This window comes from Hypomesus nipponensis, chromosome 7 (assembly GCF_054491055.1).
Source record: "Hypomesus nipponensis isolate SF chromosome 7, ASM5449105v1, whole genome shotgun sequence".
Classification (NCBI taxonomy): domain Eukaryota; kingdom Metazoa; phylum Chordata; class Actinopteri; order Osmeriformes; family Osmeridae; genus Hypomesus; species Hypomesus nipponensis.
The window spans coordinates 9,545,885-9,562,849 of NC_140367.1; the positions used below are offsets into that span (position 1 = coordinate 9,545,885).

The 16,965-nt window shown below is 49.9% G+C and overlaps 1 protein-coding gene across 1 annotated transcript in view; it reads left to right on the plus strand.

The window, feature by feature from the left end:
• Positions 1–630: 630 nt before the first annotated feature.
• hmga2 (high mobility group AT-hook 2) overlaps positions 631–16,965 on the plus strand; it is a 28,973-nt gene continuing 12,638 nt past the window's right edge. Inside the window, exons 1-3 of the mRNA XM_084702119.1 lie at positions 631–1,233; positions 2,838–2,924; positions 7,230–7,280. Of these exons, the coding sequence (XP_084558245.1) occupies positions 1,117–1,233; positions 2,838–2,924; positions 7,230–7,280 (255 nt within the window). The 5' untranslated portion in view covers positions 631–1,116. The remainder of the gene's footprint in view (positions 1,234–2,837; positions 2,925–7,229; positions 7,281–16,965) is intronic.

Below are 16,965 nucleotides of genomic sequence, written 5' to 3' on the forward strand. Positions count from 1 at the left end.
ATTGCATATGTTAGCCTACATTGATTATGCATTGATAAAATACATCTCGAAAAGGATTTTGTTAGGCTATATCTTCCCATAATATATCCACTATTTCGGTCTAAAAGTATAACCTGTGAAGGCTATGTGATAGCCTCGAAAAGAACAATTTGTTATATATATATACTAATTATAGGCCTATTATTTATACGACTATAATTGTATGATTCTGCATATGAATCCCAAAACATTCTAACTTGCCATCATTACATAATTAGATAAATCAAGCCATGCAGTGCAAAATCCTACAAAAATATTATTGTAGTTCATAAACTCAATAAATTACGAGCTCAAATCACAATTGTAGGCGCATTCTCCTGCAGTCTATTATGAAATGCGCGCTTTCCACTCTGTCTCTTTAAAGTCACTGGATTGTAGCCAGTAACATGAATGGTGCTGGACACGTGAGTTTGTCTCAATGTGGTCTCTCCTCTTAGCGCCGCAGAATTTCTCATGTTTTCTCTGGCGGCGGTCCAGTTTTTTTCTGTCTTGCTCCCCCCCCACCCCCCACCCTTGTGTTATCCACCCACGGGAGAGGTGATTTTTTTTTTTACCTCATCCTCATTCAGAGTAGACTGGTTTCGTGTGGGCTGTAGAGATGCATTTATAATGCACACCGTGTTTTAGCCGTGAAAAAATCGTGCCCGGGTATAGCTTAATCGGGAAACGTAGTCCTTGCGATTTGTCAGTCAATCGCGGCGCGTGGATTTGACAGTGCACTGTCACTGTTCTCTTCAATGGTGTCCTGCTCATTTGTACCGACAACACCGAATTTCAATTGATCACTGGCTTATTTGACCACTAAAGCCACCCCCACCCACTTCGACAGAGGAGGCATTTTTCTGAACCAAAACTAAAGAGGACAACAGTGCATCTCTTAATAGACTACAGTCAAACATCACCGTTTCTTCCTTTTTTCCCCCCCCTTTTCATTTCTGAGCATCACTAATTTTACTTTGAGAAAAGCCGATCCTTGCATTACAACAGAGGATCCCCCCTCTCGTGATCCGCACCAGGACGTCCGGACTGTGATCTATACTAGAAGGTGCAGGAGATTACATTTTGGTACAAGTAACAATGAGTGCACGCGGTGAAGAAGCCGGTGAAACTTCAGGGACCCAGGAGCCACCAGCAACATCAGAAGCAACAGAGCCTCCGAAGCGGAAACCGGGCAGACCGAGGAAGCCTCAGAAAGTCAGTCTTACTGTTTTTCTTTACCCGATATGCATAACCTGCCTTGCAGCGTATATCCAGTTGACAATCTTGTTCTAAATGCGCTTTGGCTATAAGTGTCCAAGCGCAGAACGCTACCCAACTGGCCGAATCCAATATCTGTAGGTTAAATCAACACTGGCAGTAGATGTGCAGCATGCAGTTTAGCTGTTTTTGGTGATAAGGTTCCGTTTGTATTGAAATGTAAAGCTTGCGCAATGCATGTAAGGAGAGAGAGGTAGCTTTATGTCTTGAAGAGAGACGACTCACAAGTAGAGATAAACAAACCATTTGTGCTGCGCTTCATAACCGATAGACATCCGCTGGGAGACTTATTTTGTTTTGAGAAAATGACTTAATTGGGGAAGTATTGTTAAAATATAGGAGAACGTTTTTCCTTCAACAACGTCAAAAAACTAGATTTTTGTCGTATGCAATTGCACAGGCAAATGCAAAGCTGCACAGCGTTTCATATAACCAAGTTGTTTTAGGCTACTTTTCTCTACATGGACAACTAGGTTTATGCCGTCAACAATAACAATGTTCAAATGCCATAATATCGCTGTTATCAAGGTAGTGCAGCTGGATGAGACAATGTACATTTTATGCTTTATGCTATTCTGCTTTTACTAGTTTAGTATCCTATGTGGTCGAGGATGTGATACAGTATGACTAAAGTGTAAAATATGCTGGAGAGTTTAATTACAGATATACTATACATTGAGTCATTCATCCTGTGACAATCTTTTAAAAGCCTTCATGTGGATGTGTTTATGGATATGATTCACTGCACAAAGGAAGTCATTGATGAGTCACAGTCATTCATAAAACGTGTTCACTGCAAGAATGCAAACAAGAGTACTATCCCATTTCAAGTCAGGACTTCACATTGTGATAAGTTTAGCTCCCTTGAAAATCACAAACAAAATCACTGAAGCAGTTCAAACCCTAAACATATCACATGACAATCACACTGACTGGCAGACCTGAAGTCTGATTCACTCGCAGTACAATTCTACAAGAGTCATCAGATGACACTGGTTCCTGAACTTCATACTAATAATATATCAGTAACTTTGAATAAGAAAATGTCAAGTGCTTAAACCTATTAACAGTCTGAATTTCTTCAGATTAAATGGAAATTAAGATCAGGCCACTGAGTCATCAAGGTATCTTGAATATTCCCAAGAACACATACTGCTTCAGAAAACCCTCCCTCTCTTTCTCTCAGTTGCTTGCTCACTCTCAAAGACACACACAAGCACACACACAGACACACACACGCGCACCCCCCCCCCCCCACACACACACACACACACACACACAACCTTTGTCCCTCTTTTCGTCTTGACTCATAAAGCACCAACCAAATGGGAGACCACCAGTAAATGAGCGCATTGTTGAAAGGGACCCTGTCTCCCCCCACCCCCCACCCCCCCCAAGCAGGGAAGGGGTGGGAGGCTGTGGGGGCTCGGTGGGGTGGGGTTGAGGGGAGGGGGGCGATGTGGGGGGGGGGGGCAGTGGGGGCACAGCTTTGTTTCCTGTCCTTGACGCCCATGTTCATGTTCACCTCCCTCCTTCCCCAGGAGCCCACCGGAGAGCCTGTCCCCAAACGACCGAGGGGGCGCCCAAAAGGAAGCAAGAACAAGGGTCCTTCCAAGGCGGTGCAGAAGGTGAGAACCAGACCGCTGCTGTGTGGCCCAACAGCACTCTGACACCTCAGCATCACCTCAACACCCTGCCATTCATCACCAGTGGAACGCTCGCACGACACACAGGCGCGCACCGTGGCACACACACGCACACGCACGCACGCACTTCTGCAATATCACACGTTGTGTCATTTTTAAGACATCATAATACACAGTGTATACGTAGGTATATCTACATACAAAGTCTTACCCATGGATTTAAGGCATTAGACAGTATTCAAGGTGTGGGTGTGGGGGGGGGGCTTCCAATCTCAGCTTCGTTTTCGACAAAACTCCGATATACTTTCTTTTCGGGCTACGACCAAAACATGACCGACTTCCATTTTTAAGTAGGCGGGAAGTGTCTGTGAAATGTTGACAGTTGCAGGGAGTGTTGTGTGTGGGACTGGCTGCCTGATGTCTTTATTGCGAGCGGGCCGTGTTGTGCCTCTGAACGGTCAGACGGAGGGAGAAGCCAAACCGCAGTGGGCTGAGGCCCGAGCGGACACGTTTCAGCACCACAATAAACAGCTCTCGTCCAAAACAGGGGAGTGTGTATCTCTTTGCTTCTCACTTTTATGACTCTCGCCTCGGAGATTCTCACGTACCCACGCTCACTGTCGAGGTCAAACCCAACGCCCTCGTGGGATCGTGTGCTGCGCGAACGAGAGACAGACACACAGAAGGTGGTCTACCGGGAACAGCATTTACTACAGTGCCCTCGCTCATTCAGAATGACACTGCGTTTACAGTATCTACAGTACGGTGTGGTAGACGACATTTGGTTGCCGGGCGAGATCCTGACGTCTTCATTTATTTCCGCGGATTAAAATGTGTGAAAGACTCGGTGACAGCGCCGTCGACACTCCTTCGCCACCAGGAACCAAACATTGTAAACAAAGTGGATTTCTCTGAAAAAACGGAACCACCGCTACGCTCTCCCGATAATCCGGTCCCGTCACATATGGCTCCGCTATGATAAACAGAGGAGAGATCCGTCTTCCAAGATAAAAGGAGGCGTCGGTATTCAGGCACCGTGGCGATGCTTCTACGGTTGTTCTGAAATCAATCATTGTCACGATCAGATTAGGTTGTGGCTTGGAGTTGAGTTATAAACAAGCTATTAACTTACGTGTGACGAATGTACGCAGGGCTGAGCTCAATGAGGCAGGGAATTCAAATGTATCTCTCGCCGTGATAAATCATTTTATAGGTGTCGATGAGATTCACTCTAAATACTTTGAAAAATGTAAATGGGAAAAACTTGTTGTCAGTTGAGTGAAACACAGAGTCTGGTTATAAAATCCAACCATCTCATTAGGGCTCCCATTATCAAAAACCCAAGCCTCTTGACCGGTCCCATCATGCCCTTTAATATCCCCTCCTGGGGATCGACACACATAGTTTCCATGGAGCAGTCATTGTTGGAACCCGATACAATGGTCCACTCTGCTAATTTTAAATGCTCCTTCCACCAACCCCGTTTGGTATGATGAGGCCGGCCCTGGCTAATAAGCACTGGCCTTGATCATCGCCTTGCCTGCTCACTCACACACACACACACACACATACACACACACGCGTGTGCGCGCACAGACGGCCATACACGCATAAGCGGACACACAGATAGTGAGAGAGACACACACACACCGAGGTGTTCCTGTGTGGCTATAGTGTGAGTGGCCTCACAGGCCTGTCCAAGCCTGGAGGTATGAGTCCTACTGCTGCAGACATGCATCTCTTCCACCCGAGGCCCAGTCGAGACAGGCAAACACACTGATGATTAATTGAACAGGGTGTTGTCTTACAGACCATTAAATCCCCTGATTAAAAATGCAGCTTCCCAAACAGAGAACTGGGATTAAAGTACACAGATTGGCTTGAGGTTGAGGGTTGATCATTGGCCCTTTACTGCCACACCTTTTTACACATGAAAGCAAATCATTCTGGGTGTTCTAGAATCGTCAAAACAATCATGCTTACGTAAGGTAAAACAAGCACACTTTAAAAGGAAGATGTTGCTCCATGTTTGGCGTGTTGCATTCCACCAACTGTCAACTTGTTAGCTATTTTTAAATCCTAGCGTCACAATACATGTTAAATGCCCTCTGGCCTCTGCACTCTAAACATGCTATGAGTCATAGCTCTAGTATGGGTGAGAGGTCACCGTGGCGGGCTAAACTGAGGAATGACATGACAAACACATGAGCCATGGTAAGAGATCCTGAGAGAGGGATGGGGCAGGGATGAGTGTACAATAGTGGAAGGCTGGGCAAAGATGGGGCCCTGCGATTGGGATGTCCGTTCCGTCTTCTGTGGTAAATGATGGTTGCTTTGGTGAGAGGTGGCTTTCACTTCCACTGTTGCTGTTGTCGCGAGCCCGAACGCAAACGCACAGGCACTCACAGACACGTGCAAACACAGCCACACACACGTACAAACACAGCCACACACACACACACACACACGCGTACAAACACAGCCGCGCACACACTCTGTCGGTCATGCAGCGTGATGATGTCTACAGCTTCGTCCTGAGGGCGTCCGGGATCGGCTCTGTGCGGGGAGAGAGGTGTAACGTGAGCCGTGTGCGCACACAGAGAGCATGAGGGGGAACAGGGCTCAGCAGATCCCCCGTCATCGTCCCACATTGTTCTGGAAGAAAGAGAGCAAACAAAACACCGTCCGAGGGGACCTCACTCGTCTCTCTGCGTTCGCGCCGCGGGAATAAGGGTGGAATGTACGAAATGTGCGCACCTCTTCAAACGTTCCGCCGGAAGAAGCGGCCGACGGGAGGGGGGGGGGCCTGGGGGGGAGGCAGGGCCGCGCAAATGGGCTTTCGAGGCGAATCGGTCTCGCTTTGAGCAGGGTTCGTCGACTGATAGTCGCTAGCCTTGTCTGCGCTCGCAGGGGGTAGGTGAAGGAAGCCTCTGCTTGATTGTCTCTCCTAAAAAAAGGCCCGAGTCTCGGGGTGTGTGGATGTTTGGCAGCTCTGGGATTCGGAGGAGAGCGGGCCGCAACGCACACCACCTGTAGGGGATAGCTGACCTGCAGTGCCAGTGACCTGAGACGGTCACATGTTCAGGGTTGGGGTTAAGAGAGGTGGTGTCCTTTACCCAACCTGAGAAGCGGCAGAGAAGCACACTGACCGCAACTGGACCTGTGATACCTGCTATTTGCAGGTCATCTGCAAAATTCATCGTGGCCTTGCGATTCAGGGTCAGGTTTCATTTGGGCCCTTGAGTGACAAAGCCCTTGGGTCTGGGTACTACTTAATATCCGATGAATTATTAAAACACGTCGTGTCTTGTTAATTATCTCTCAATGGTGGAGAAGGGCTTCTTCTCATGGGTATATGAGTCAGCCTGCCGGGCCAAAGCTCTCCTGCTTCCCACAAACGTCAAATTATTTTGTTGTCTTGGAATCAGATAAGAGTGGCAGTACCTTCCCTAAAAGCCAAGAGCCAGGGGCATTCCAAAGCAGGTATCAATTTCACAACAATAAAGGAATGCTCAGTAAATACACTTTGGCTTTGAAATGATAACCGAGTCAGTCGGTCTGGGGCTATGACTGGGTGGAAAGTTATTTGGCGATCATCGCCTAGGCATTGATGTACGGCCAACGCAATTAAAAACGATGCCTCGCAGAACGTGGGGAATTCTCCTAAATCCTTACACACGGCCTTTTAAATCAAAGGGCACTTGTTGAGGCTTGCGGCTGACCAGTAGACGTAGTGAGGGTGAGTTCAATGCGGCTCGGACCATAACTGTCCATCAAGGGTCTTATCTGTGAGGGGACTCCGTCGATAGCGGCCTGCTCATTTCCACTTGAATGGCATAAAATTCTACCCGGTGAAATATTACTCTGCGCTGTCTGGAGAAACTTTTGTTGTGTTGAAATGGAGATTTGTTTTAGGATGGGGGGCAGGGGGGAAGAGGAGGGGGTGGAGGTGTAATGTATGAGAGAGAAAAGAGAAGCCCAAAACAGCGAGGCTCTCCACACACACACGCACACACATACACACACGCACACGCACACACGCACACACACACACACACACACACACATGCACATGCACACGCACACACATGCACACGCATGCCCTAAACTGCAGGTGAAATGCCACACAGAAAAAAATGGCTCGGGGAGGAGATTTACCATAATGATCTTTGATCATTATCTCCATCTGCATGGAGATGAACTCAAGTGCATAATGATTCTTTTCTGTTGACATTGTAAATAGTGGAGACTGTTCTTAATCTTTGTCTGTGGCTGTTTGCTTCCTAGACGGCTGAGGCTACTGGGGAGAAGAGACCTCGAGGGCGACCGAGGAAATGGGTAAGTCCTCTTTACCTCCACCTCCTTTCACATGGCTTCCCGCTACAGAGAACAGAAGGTTCACATGCACATCCAGCCTCTCAACAAACTATTCTGCAATATAACCTCATGCGCATTTAAGGGATTTTCGAAAGAACGATTTTATCCATCCAAGAACAGCCCCGACCCTTGAATTTCTGTTTTTAGCTAACTCACTTTGGTCAGTTCACGGCCAAAACACAAAACAAACAATCCTGTGTCAAAATGTTGTGGTGTTGTGTTTTGCTGGTTGCTTTAATGATGTGGTTTGAATACATAAAACCAAAACACCAGTATATGGTTTTTGCTTGTTGCTTGCTTGTCGATTTGTGTGTTTGTGTGTGTGAGAGTTTGGGGTTGATAGCTCCAAATGTGCGTTATCAGTCAAAGAAAATGTTTATGCCTCACACTAACCACAGGAATACTTCAATAATTCCTCAGACAGCTTGAAGCCCTCAGTCTTTATCAGTTCAGAGGCCACATGTCTGATTGATCGTTGGCGTGGCGTGGGGGTGGGGGGCTAGCCACAGGCAGTTAAAAGTGTCACCGGGAATACTGGAGAGATACCGGGAAATGTGAACTCTCTTCTCCATACACGTCAAGTGTACATTTGCGTGTGTCAAATAGCTACTGGCCCGCTTGTATAGACTAGACGTGGATTGTGGAGTGTGTGTGTGTTTCTCCATTTGAAGCAGTTTGAAGCTGAGGAGAAAGAAGGCATATATTGGACTGAGGGTTGCAGTAAAAAAACAAACAATTATTACGTAAAAAAACCCCAAAATAAAACGTACATCCACAGTATTTTCCGGTTATTTCTATAGTGCCAGTATCCTTATTTGCCATTGCTGTGTATGGGAGTGAACTGGGAGCTGTAGCTTTGTTTGAAGAGAATGTGAAGCAGGCCAAAAGGCCGTTCTGGTATGTCGTCGTAGAGGTATGGGCAATGAACAACTTCCGACTCCGCCTCAAGTTTCTCTTGAAGTACCGTGCCTTCATGGCCTCTGAACACGCATGCCCCAGCTACCATACACAGGACAACACTGCTCGCATTGTCTGAAGTATCAGCTCCATTAAGTAAGGCGCATATTTCCGAGCTACTGGCATGCAATGGGCATGTTTGGAACTTTGAATTGGAATCCGGCAAAGTGAATTCCAGCCATGTACACCGCGAGGGACGTGAGCAGAAGAGGGGCGAGCAAGAGAGAGAGAGAGAGAGAGAGAGAGAGAGAGAGAGAGAGAGAGAGAGAGAGAGAGAGAGAGAGAGAGAGAGAGAGAGAGAGAGAGAGAGAGAGAGAGAGAGAGAGAGAGAGAGAGAGAGAGAGAGAGAGAGAGAGAGAGAGAGAGAGAGAGAGAGAGAGAGAGAGAGAGAGAGAGAGAGAGAGAGAGAGAGAGAGAGAGAGAGAGAGAGAGAGGAAGGGGAAGCATTCCTCCACACTGCATATCAGCGGTTGGCATCTGGCTTGATAGGCGCACTGTCAAAGCAACAGCCGCCGGGCTAAAATCCCCTTTTCTCAACTCTGCTCCGGGACAGCCTCTGAACCCTTGGACTGAACTGATAAAAGCGGTTCAAATGGACTGCCATATCTCCTTTGTAGCGGTGCCGGCGCAGCAGAGTGGCCATGCCCTCGGCGTCTGGAAGGCCCCCAGGTCCACAAGCCTACCGCCCACGTGTACACACATCCACCCACACAGGGGCCCTCGCGGGGCGACGGGCAGCACCGCTGTGGCTCGCGCACTCAGACGGACGGTGACGTGCTCCGGTGACCTTTTTTGTTGTCGCGCCGAACGCACGCGCAACAGCAGCCACGCGTGTGGCGGGGCAGGGTTGTTCCGTTGCGGGAACGGGATCCGATTGGATGATTCCCTCGCCAGCACGGGACTGATCCCCGATGGGACTCTGGCAACATTTTGAAGGGAGGGCGGAAGCGAATGCGTGCACGCCCAGCCCAACGGTAGTCAATATTTGAAAGTGTTCAGAGAGCCATTAGACGCCTGCACGTCAAAACAAACCAGTGCCTGGTGAGTCAGACAGCTTTATTGAGTAAATCGCTCAGTGTGTCAAGGAAGCGTTCAGGAAAGTAACTATGTGATGATGAACTCCCACACAGCATCTTAGAGAGAGAGAGAGAGAGACAAGAGAGAGAGAGAGAGAGAGAGACGCAGAGCGAGACACGGAGAGAGACAGAGAGGGAGAGTGTGAGAGAGAGAGATGAGGGGGCATGGTAAGTCATCCTAAAAGGGGCCTGCTTGTGCAGGCGTGTGCCAGCTACCCAGAGGACATGACACACACTAAGAAGGGCTCATTAACTCACGGACTGCGGTCAGGAGGAGTGAGGTCCGCTCTGTGGTTTTTTCTTTTTATGAATGGGACTTGGAGACCGCGTCTTTCCAGGGCTCCCCCCTCATGTATGGCAGACTTTGTGTGGCTTTGTGAAAGGCGCGGGTTATGATCTGTTTGGTAGCGCTGGTGTGTCACAGATGAAATGTCCAAGGCCCCCAGAGGTCCTCCCAGCCACATGGCCCTCTCTCCACGTACAGGGCCGACTTGTCATGGGCCTCGCTGGCCCTCTCCAGAACAAACAAGTCCGCTTTCTTCCTTCAGCTACCGCTCGCCCTCCTGCAACTAATTATAGCATATCCTTTTTGGCTACAAGGGGCTGATGGAATGTTTTTCTTAGCCTCAACCCCCCACCCTTCAACCCCCCCCCCCCCTCCCCCTAAATGGTTAATAGAAGAAGGTGGCCATGGCCACCAGGAGGGAAAGAAAGAAGTGTTTAACCATATCTGGCCCTGCAGGGAACCAGAGAAAGCACTGCCCTACGAAGTATTGCCAGTAGCAGCAGAGAGAGAGAGACAGAGAGAGACAGAGAGAGACAGAGAGAGAGAGAGAGAGAGAGAGAGAGAGAGAGAGAGAGAAGAAGAAATGAAGAAATGCCACCCTCTGGGCATTTTCGTTTGGTGTTTGCCAAACAACCAGGAAATTTTCTCTGGGAATGGCATGTCTCCCGTCCGCGTTGTGGAAGAGACCGAGTTTCTTGACAATGGTGTCTTGGCAGCTCTGCTTTACACGGACGAGTCCATTTGAAACTGAAGCCGGTGATGTTTTTGGAAGGTTTGGTTGCCAGGTTGGGTCAATTGTTTTCCTCTCTGTATCAGTTTGATAAAGCAATGCAGGTGCATTCCAGCGCAACATGAAACCAAAACAGCTTCTTATGATTGGCAGGCCTCAGGGACAGATGTGTGGAGCTTTTTACTTAACAACACTTCTCATAACATGGGGGTTCAGGTGAGCGCTTCAGGACTGGAACCGTGAACTGGCAATATCGTCAGTTTACAAACGTGGCTTTTTCGTTACAGACACTGTAGGTACTTGCTTTGTTCTACGCTGAGAGGTGACCAAGAGAGAGAGAGAGAGAGAGAGACCGACAGAGAGAGAGAGTGAGAGAGACAGAAAGGAGGTCAACGGGAAGACTTCCTCACCTGGCAAGGGGAAATCAAGCTGGGCCAGTTAGAAAGCCGTTGTGACACCCTACCTACTTGGCACAACTGGCACCTCCACCTCCTGGTGCCCAGAGTTCCATTGTCCTCCTTTTGGTCTGATAAGAACAAGCTGAAGCTTTCTGCTCCCTCTCTTTTAGGCCTTGGGAAGTTGAGAGGGCGCGGAATGTTGACATAACACAGGGGGAGATTTGCCCTCCCCAAACAGCTCTCCCTGCAACTCCCTTACCTTCTGTACTGAGCATGCTGTACATTGGCAAGTGTCGGTTCGTGGGCTGCGTTTCCACACACACACACACACACACACACACCACACACATACACACACGGATACACAACCATGCTCACACGTACACACAGTATGTGTCTGCATCGTGCGTCGACGCAGGGAAAGGTCTGTGAAAGTCTGCGTCTGTTTCAGATATTCCTCAGGAGAAACACAGTATTGTGCATACTAGGGGTGTGGACGACTGGGCTTGTCTCTTATCACACTGAGTCAATATGAGGGCAGTAAGAACAGGACAAGCACATTCTTTTCACGCCAATTTCGGAATTCATTATGAGAGTGCGGTTCCAAATTGTATTGGCTTCTTGGTAGTGAGAAATATGTGAAAGTGACACAGGGTTTTTTCCCTATTGTGGTGGGGCGATGGCATTTCAATTGTTTGTGTATAGATACGCGAGCTGTGCTTCAGGTGAAGCGCTTTGGTTCTGTTTCCATTCTGGTTTAACAGCGGCACTTCCGCATCCCCTGTCCCATGCTTCCCCCCCCCCCCTCGTCTGGCCATACAGCTGGCAGGAACTGCCAAGGTCAGGCTGACCAGCGCTGACCCCCCCCCCCCCCCCTTTCCCCCTGCGCTCATTCCCTCATCCTGCCTCTTGAACCACTCTGCTTGACCGCGTCCTCGCCCAGCCTTCTGTCTCCACGCCCTCCCTACACCCTGCCCTGCCCCCCGCCCTCCCTCCGCCCTGCCCCCCCCGCCCTCCCTCCCTCCGCCCTGCCTCCCTCCCTCCCTCCGCCCTGCCCCCCTCCGCCCTGCCCCCCGCCCTCCCTCCGCCCTGCCCCGCGCCACAGCAGCGCAGGTGCCGGTCGGACCGTGCCGAGCGGAAGAGCTTCCCCGGCTGTCTGAACGGGGGAGTGGGGTGGTGGTGGTGGTGGTGGTGGGGGGGGACTCTGGCCCTGCGTCCAGCTCGCATTAATCAGGGGAGCAGGTCCACTTATATGCTGCCAACTGGCCACCCTCCACAGGATTTTATGTGTTTGGTCCTTCGACAAGCAGACAGGACCACAGTGAAGAGAGCAAAGGACCCTTTTTTTCCTTGCGCGTCCTTCTGTAACAATCGTGAGTTGGCGTCCTGTTCCTTGCCCACTTGGCACCTTATGAGACAGGCCGGCCTAACTCGTTGGCGACACCAGGAAGGACAAAGGATTTATTGACCGTAGGGGTGTCCCATTGATTTCGCCGGCGAGGAACGTCGTAGAGAGATCGCGGCGGACAAAGACGATTCAGAGGTCCCAAAGGATCGAGCCGGAGATTGCCGAAGTCATTTCCAGGCGAGGCCATTTGGCGTTTCATTGATACGGGCCAGACGAGGGAGAAGAGAGGAAAGGCTTCAGAGCGGGATGTCCTTTTTCCTTCCTTCGGTGGTTCCCCTCTCTCCTTCCAGAAGCCGTCCGGCTCCTGGCGTTTTGGAAGGGGACCAGCTCAGCTGCCCTTGAGCTGTCCTGCTTCTCTCCACACAGCTGCCCCTTTGTCCCCGTCCTTCCCCGGGCCACATCCGAGATCCACTCGCGCCCAGAGCACGCTCATTCCCATCTCCTCCTTTTTTTGGACACCCACGCAAAACAGAAAAAAAGAAGAAGACAAGCCACCCGCTAGCTGTGTTCAAGGCTGGCTACAGAGCCCTAACCACTGTGACCCTGCCCGGCGCGACATACGTGCGGAAACGAGGGCGCAAACGGGCGATGATGCACAAGCGCCCTGCGGTTTTGTGTGTGTGTGTGTGTTTGGTTTGGGGAGGGGGGGGGGCCGGGGTGGAGGGGAGAGGAAGTACTCCCATCTCACACAAGGCTTTTCTGCATTTGGCTTTGGGACAGACCCTGCAGGCAGGTGCCAGGGAGCGGGAATCAGAGAGCAGGGAAACGGGGAAAGGGGGTTTGGGGGGAGGAGAAGGGGTTTGGGGGGAGGGGGGGGGGTCTGGCAGAAGGGATGAGCAGCACGATTGGGAGTCGTCCAACAGTCTCGAAGAGGAGGGAGGGAGGGAGGGAGGGAGGGAGGGAGGGGGGAGGGAGGGAGGGAGGGAGGGAGGGAGGGAGGGAGGGAGGGAGGGAGGGAGGGAGGGAGGGAGAAAGAGGGAGCCTGGAAATCCCTCAGTTGCTGCCAATGTGGGATTTTTTTGTTTTTTTGTTGAATGTGTGCACATGTACGGATGGGGGGACAGGGTGATTGTGCTGGGAATTCAGTGTCAAACATTAAAAACCTTTTTATAGCCTCAGCATGCCTCACAGAGAAAATATTGAACTTGGCCTCTTAGGCTTTCTGGGTGAGAGATCCTTTACAGTCGACAGGAGTTCCTCTCTGGGCCTGTGTGTGTGTGTTAGACAGAAAACGTGAGTCAAAAGATGAAACTGTGCAGTGATATGTGTGTGTGTGTGTGTGTGTGTGTGTGTGTGTGTGTGTGGAAGCACCATGCTCTTAGCCCTCAGCATGCGGTAACTGCCACCTCTGCAATTAGATGACGGTTCAAGCCTCATTTACAAACATAAACAAATACAAACGGTGTGTGTAACGAAGCCCTTCGAGGTCAGGGTTGTTCCCTTGCGTTGTGATTAATAGGCACTGATATCAGATATATGGCTACATCTACATGGAACGTGTATTTGTATGCATGGTACACAATAAAAAGTAAGTCAATCCTTGTGGAAAGACTTTCCTCATTAGCCAGCCTAAAATTGGGTTTTCTAATGAGAAACAGCAGAATGAAATACAGGAACATACTTGGGTGAAGTAAAGGACTTTTTTTTTTCTCAGACCTGCAACTATGCACTGCTTGTAGACTGAGGTTTATTTTGTGGCTATGACAGGGCTGGCTGTGAAGGAGAGGGAGAGAAGAGAGAGAGAGAGAGAGAGAGAGAGAGAGAGAGAGAGAGAGAGAGAGAGAGAGAGCGAGAAAGAGAGAGAGAAGGAGAGAGAAGGAGAGAGGGAGCGAGAGAGAGGGAGGGAGCGAGAGAGAGAGAGAGAGAAAGAGAAGCTGGACAGCTCTGCCTCATTCCCTACATTCTCAACCCTTCCCCCTCTCCTCTCCTCTCCTCTCTCCCTCTCTACCCTGGATCTGGCCTGAGAGGCTGAATTCCTGCCAACAGGGGCGTGTGTCCGAGCAGGGAATCCACACACACACGCAAACACACACACACACACACAGGGAGTTTGCTGGGACCACCTCAACGGATTTCCACTGGTGACCTCTGTGGCCCCCCTCCCCTCTCCCCACTTGCCCCCCAGTCCTCCCACTACAACCCCTCCACCCCCGCCTCCACCCTCCTCCCTTTCCTGCTGCAGCCTCTGGAAGCGCTTTAATCATTTCGCTCTGAGCCAGTGGCTAAAACAGCAGACCTGGTAGGTGCTCCGGAGATGAGAATGTAAAAGGCAATGAAGTTCAGAGCCACTCGGGTGAGAGAGGGAGAGAGAGTGAGAGAGAGGGAGGGAGGGAGGGAAGAAGGGAGGGAGAGAGAGAGAGAGAAAGAAGGAGAGAGAGAGAGAGAAAGAGAGAGAGAGGGAGGGAGGACAGATAGAGGGGCCATGAGAAAAGGAAGGATAAGGGGGGAAAGGGCGCAGAAAACACGGAGCCCATACTTGCATTTACTGCTCTCTCACTGACGGATATGCGAGAGAGGTGGAGCATAATGATATGAAGAAGGCTCCTATGCACACTGTCAACTGATAAACTAGAAATATACTGTATGATGGATTCACTGACACTGGCTAGTATTGAATCAAGTTCCTTTAATCATCTTCAAATTGCCTGTATGGGTAAATAAAAGTACACCAAACTGCTGTTGGTGAGAGTGCCCTAGAGTTCGGGAGTGTTTTCTGCAAGCACGGAAAGGTATGTGACATGTGTTATTGATGGTTCGCCCGCCCCACATCCCAGAGCCTTCATCCTGCTCTGGCACCACATGCCCCATTCCCATTTCCTGTTTAAGGTGAGACAAGGCGGCCACAGAAGAGTCTGGGACTCCATGTGAACTCACACACTGACAGGAAGATTCCCTTTCAGGGGGTTTCAACTGAAACATGCGTGCAACTGCCAGACGATTTCCCCTCTCAAATGGTCTAGTCTCATTTCATGCATGGCTTCTGGGTAACAGTGCTTGCGAGTGGTTTCAAGGGGGGGGGGGGGGGGCTGCTTCACCCTAACCGCAATAAAGTTCTCGATCCATCGAAAACATCCTAATTGTTTTGATTTGCTTCCGAGCAAATCTCAGGGGAATTCCTTCAGTGGGATGGGAGGTCATCGCCGATCTGTCGAAACACACTGGAAGTTTGTGCTCGATTTCACACTCTCTTACGGAAGACATTAAATGGGGATTTTTTTTCCTCTCCCTCCCCAGTTGCGAATGGATACACAGATGCCCTCACATGAGGGCGGTCGATTTGCCACAGTTAACTGCCGTGATTAATGTGTGGAAAGATCAAGTTCACATTCATTACATTTCTGAAGCCCAGACAGTAATCATGCAAACAAAGCAGGGGTCTCTACAAATAGACAGGAACACCAACAGAAGGAGCCTGTACCTATCAAGAACATTGTGAAAATATCAACAAAGTGCCCTAATGCTATACAGACACCCTCAGGTGTAAAAGGCCTGAGCAGGCCGGATGAGGAGGCAGCTAAATCAGAGAGAACCAGCTCATGTTCTCGTCTTCACTGTGGTAGCCTGTGGGTATATGCGTGCATCGGATCTCAGGAAAAATTCTCATCAGCAAACGGAGCTTTTTGGGTGGGATTCCTAAAATAGACCCCAACATTCGTGTCATTTCAGTGTATTTCTTGTGCTCCCATTAGGAGACGGGAAGTAAGCTGTTTGAAGGAAGACAGGTTAATCCATAACATGTGCATCGCTCTCTCCGCCTGTAATGAAAGAGAGAACTGACTGCCATGCATGGCTTCTCTCTCACTGAACTCTGCAGCTTTTGAAAAGGACCGCGGATTCATCACATTTGCATCAAATGGCTCCAAGACACACAACATGCTTTGCGCAACTTTCCCATGTATTATGCATCCCAGCACCAGTCTGGAACTCCCACTTGGGGATTGAGATCAGAGAACAAAAAAAAACACAGAGGCAATAAAGTTTGTCTGCTTTCATCAGTTACATGTAACATTTGGTTCAGGTAACAGAAAACAGACCTTTGGCGCAGAGAATTGGAACTGTAAATGTAGAGCGTCCAACTGATCTCAGCAGAGCGACGGTTCAGTTCTGGACGCAGTTCACTGTGAGAGAAAAAAACAACACTTTTAACACTAGGAAAACTAAAAACCTGGAAACTTGCATGGAGGAAAAGTAAAACCTGAATTATTGCGTTCCCCCCCCACTCCCCCCCCCCGCCCCCCTTCACATCGCTCCCTTTCTCCTTTGAGAAACTCTGGGAACTGATTTCACTTCAAACAGCAGAGGCTCCTAAACGGAGCAGATCCAATTTGTCTGCGCCTTTCTTTCCTTCCAGAACACCCCCCAAAACCCTCCTAACAAAAGGCTGCTTGTCCTGCCAGGAATTTTCCACATTCCTCGCTGTGGCAGACATTTTTCTCCTCTACAAAGGGCCCTTCGGCAAATTCCCCCTAATCGCAGGGTTTAGCTGGACCCTGATAGGTGCCGTTCATAGCTCTGTTTGGTAGGGTAGGGAGACTGCTGGTGGTGAGGGTGGTGGTGGTGGTGTGGGGGACAGGGAAAGAGGGCGGGGGGGTGGGGGGGGTTGGTTGGGAATCTTTTCATGATCAACTATTAGTGGATGCATTCCGGGCAGATCACAAAGCCAGCGCTGTGCCCAGCACCCGAGAGAATCCAGGCTTGTTTCCCCCCCCCCCCATTTCCACCTCCAGTTGAACAGAACATGTGGCCTTTATTCTGGGGGAATGATGGGAGGTGGGGGAGGGGAAGTTACTG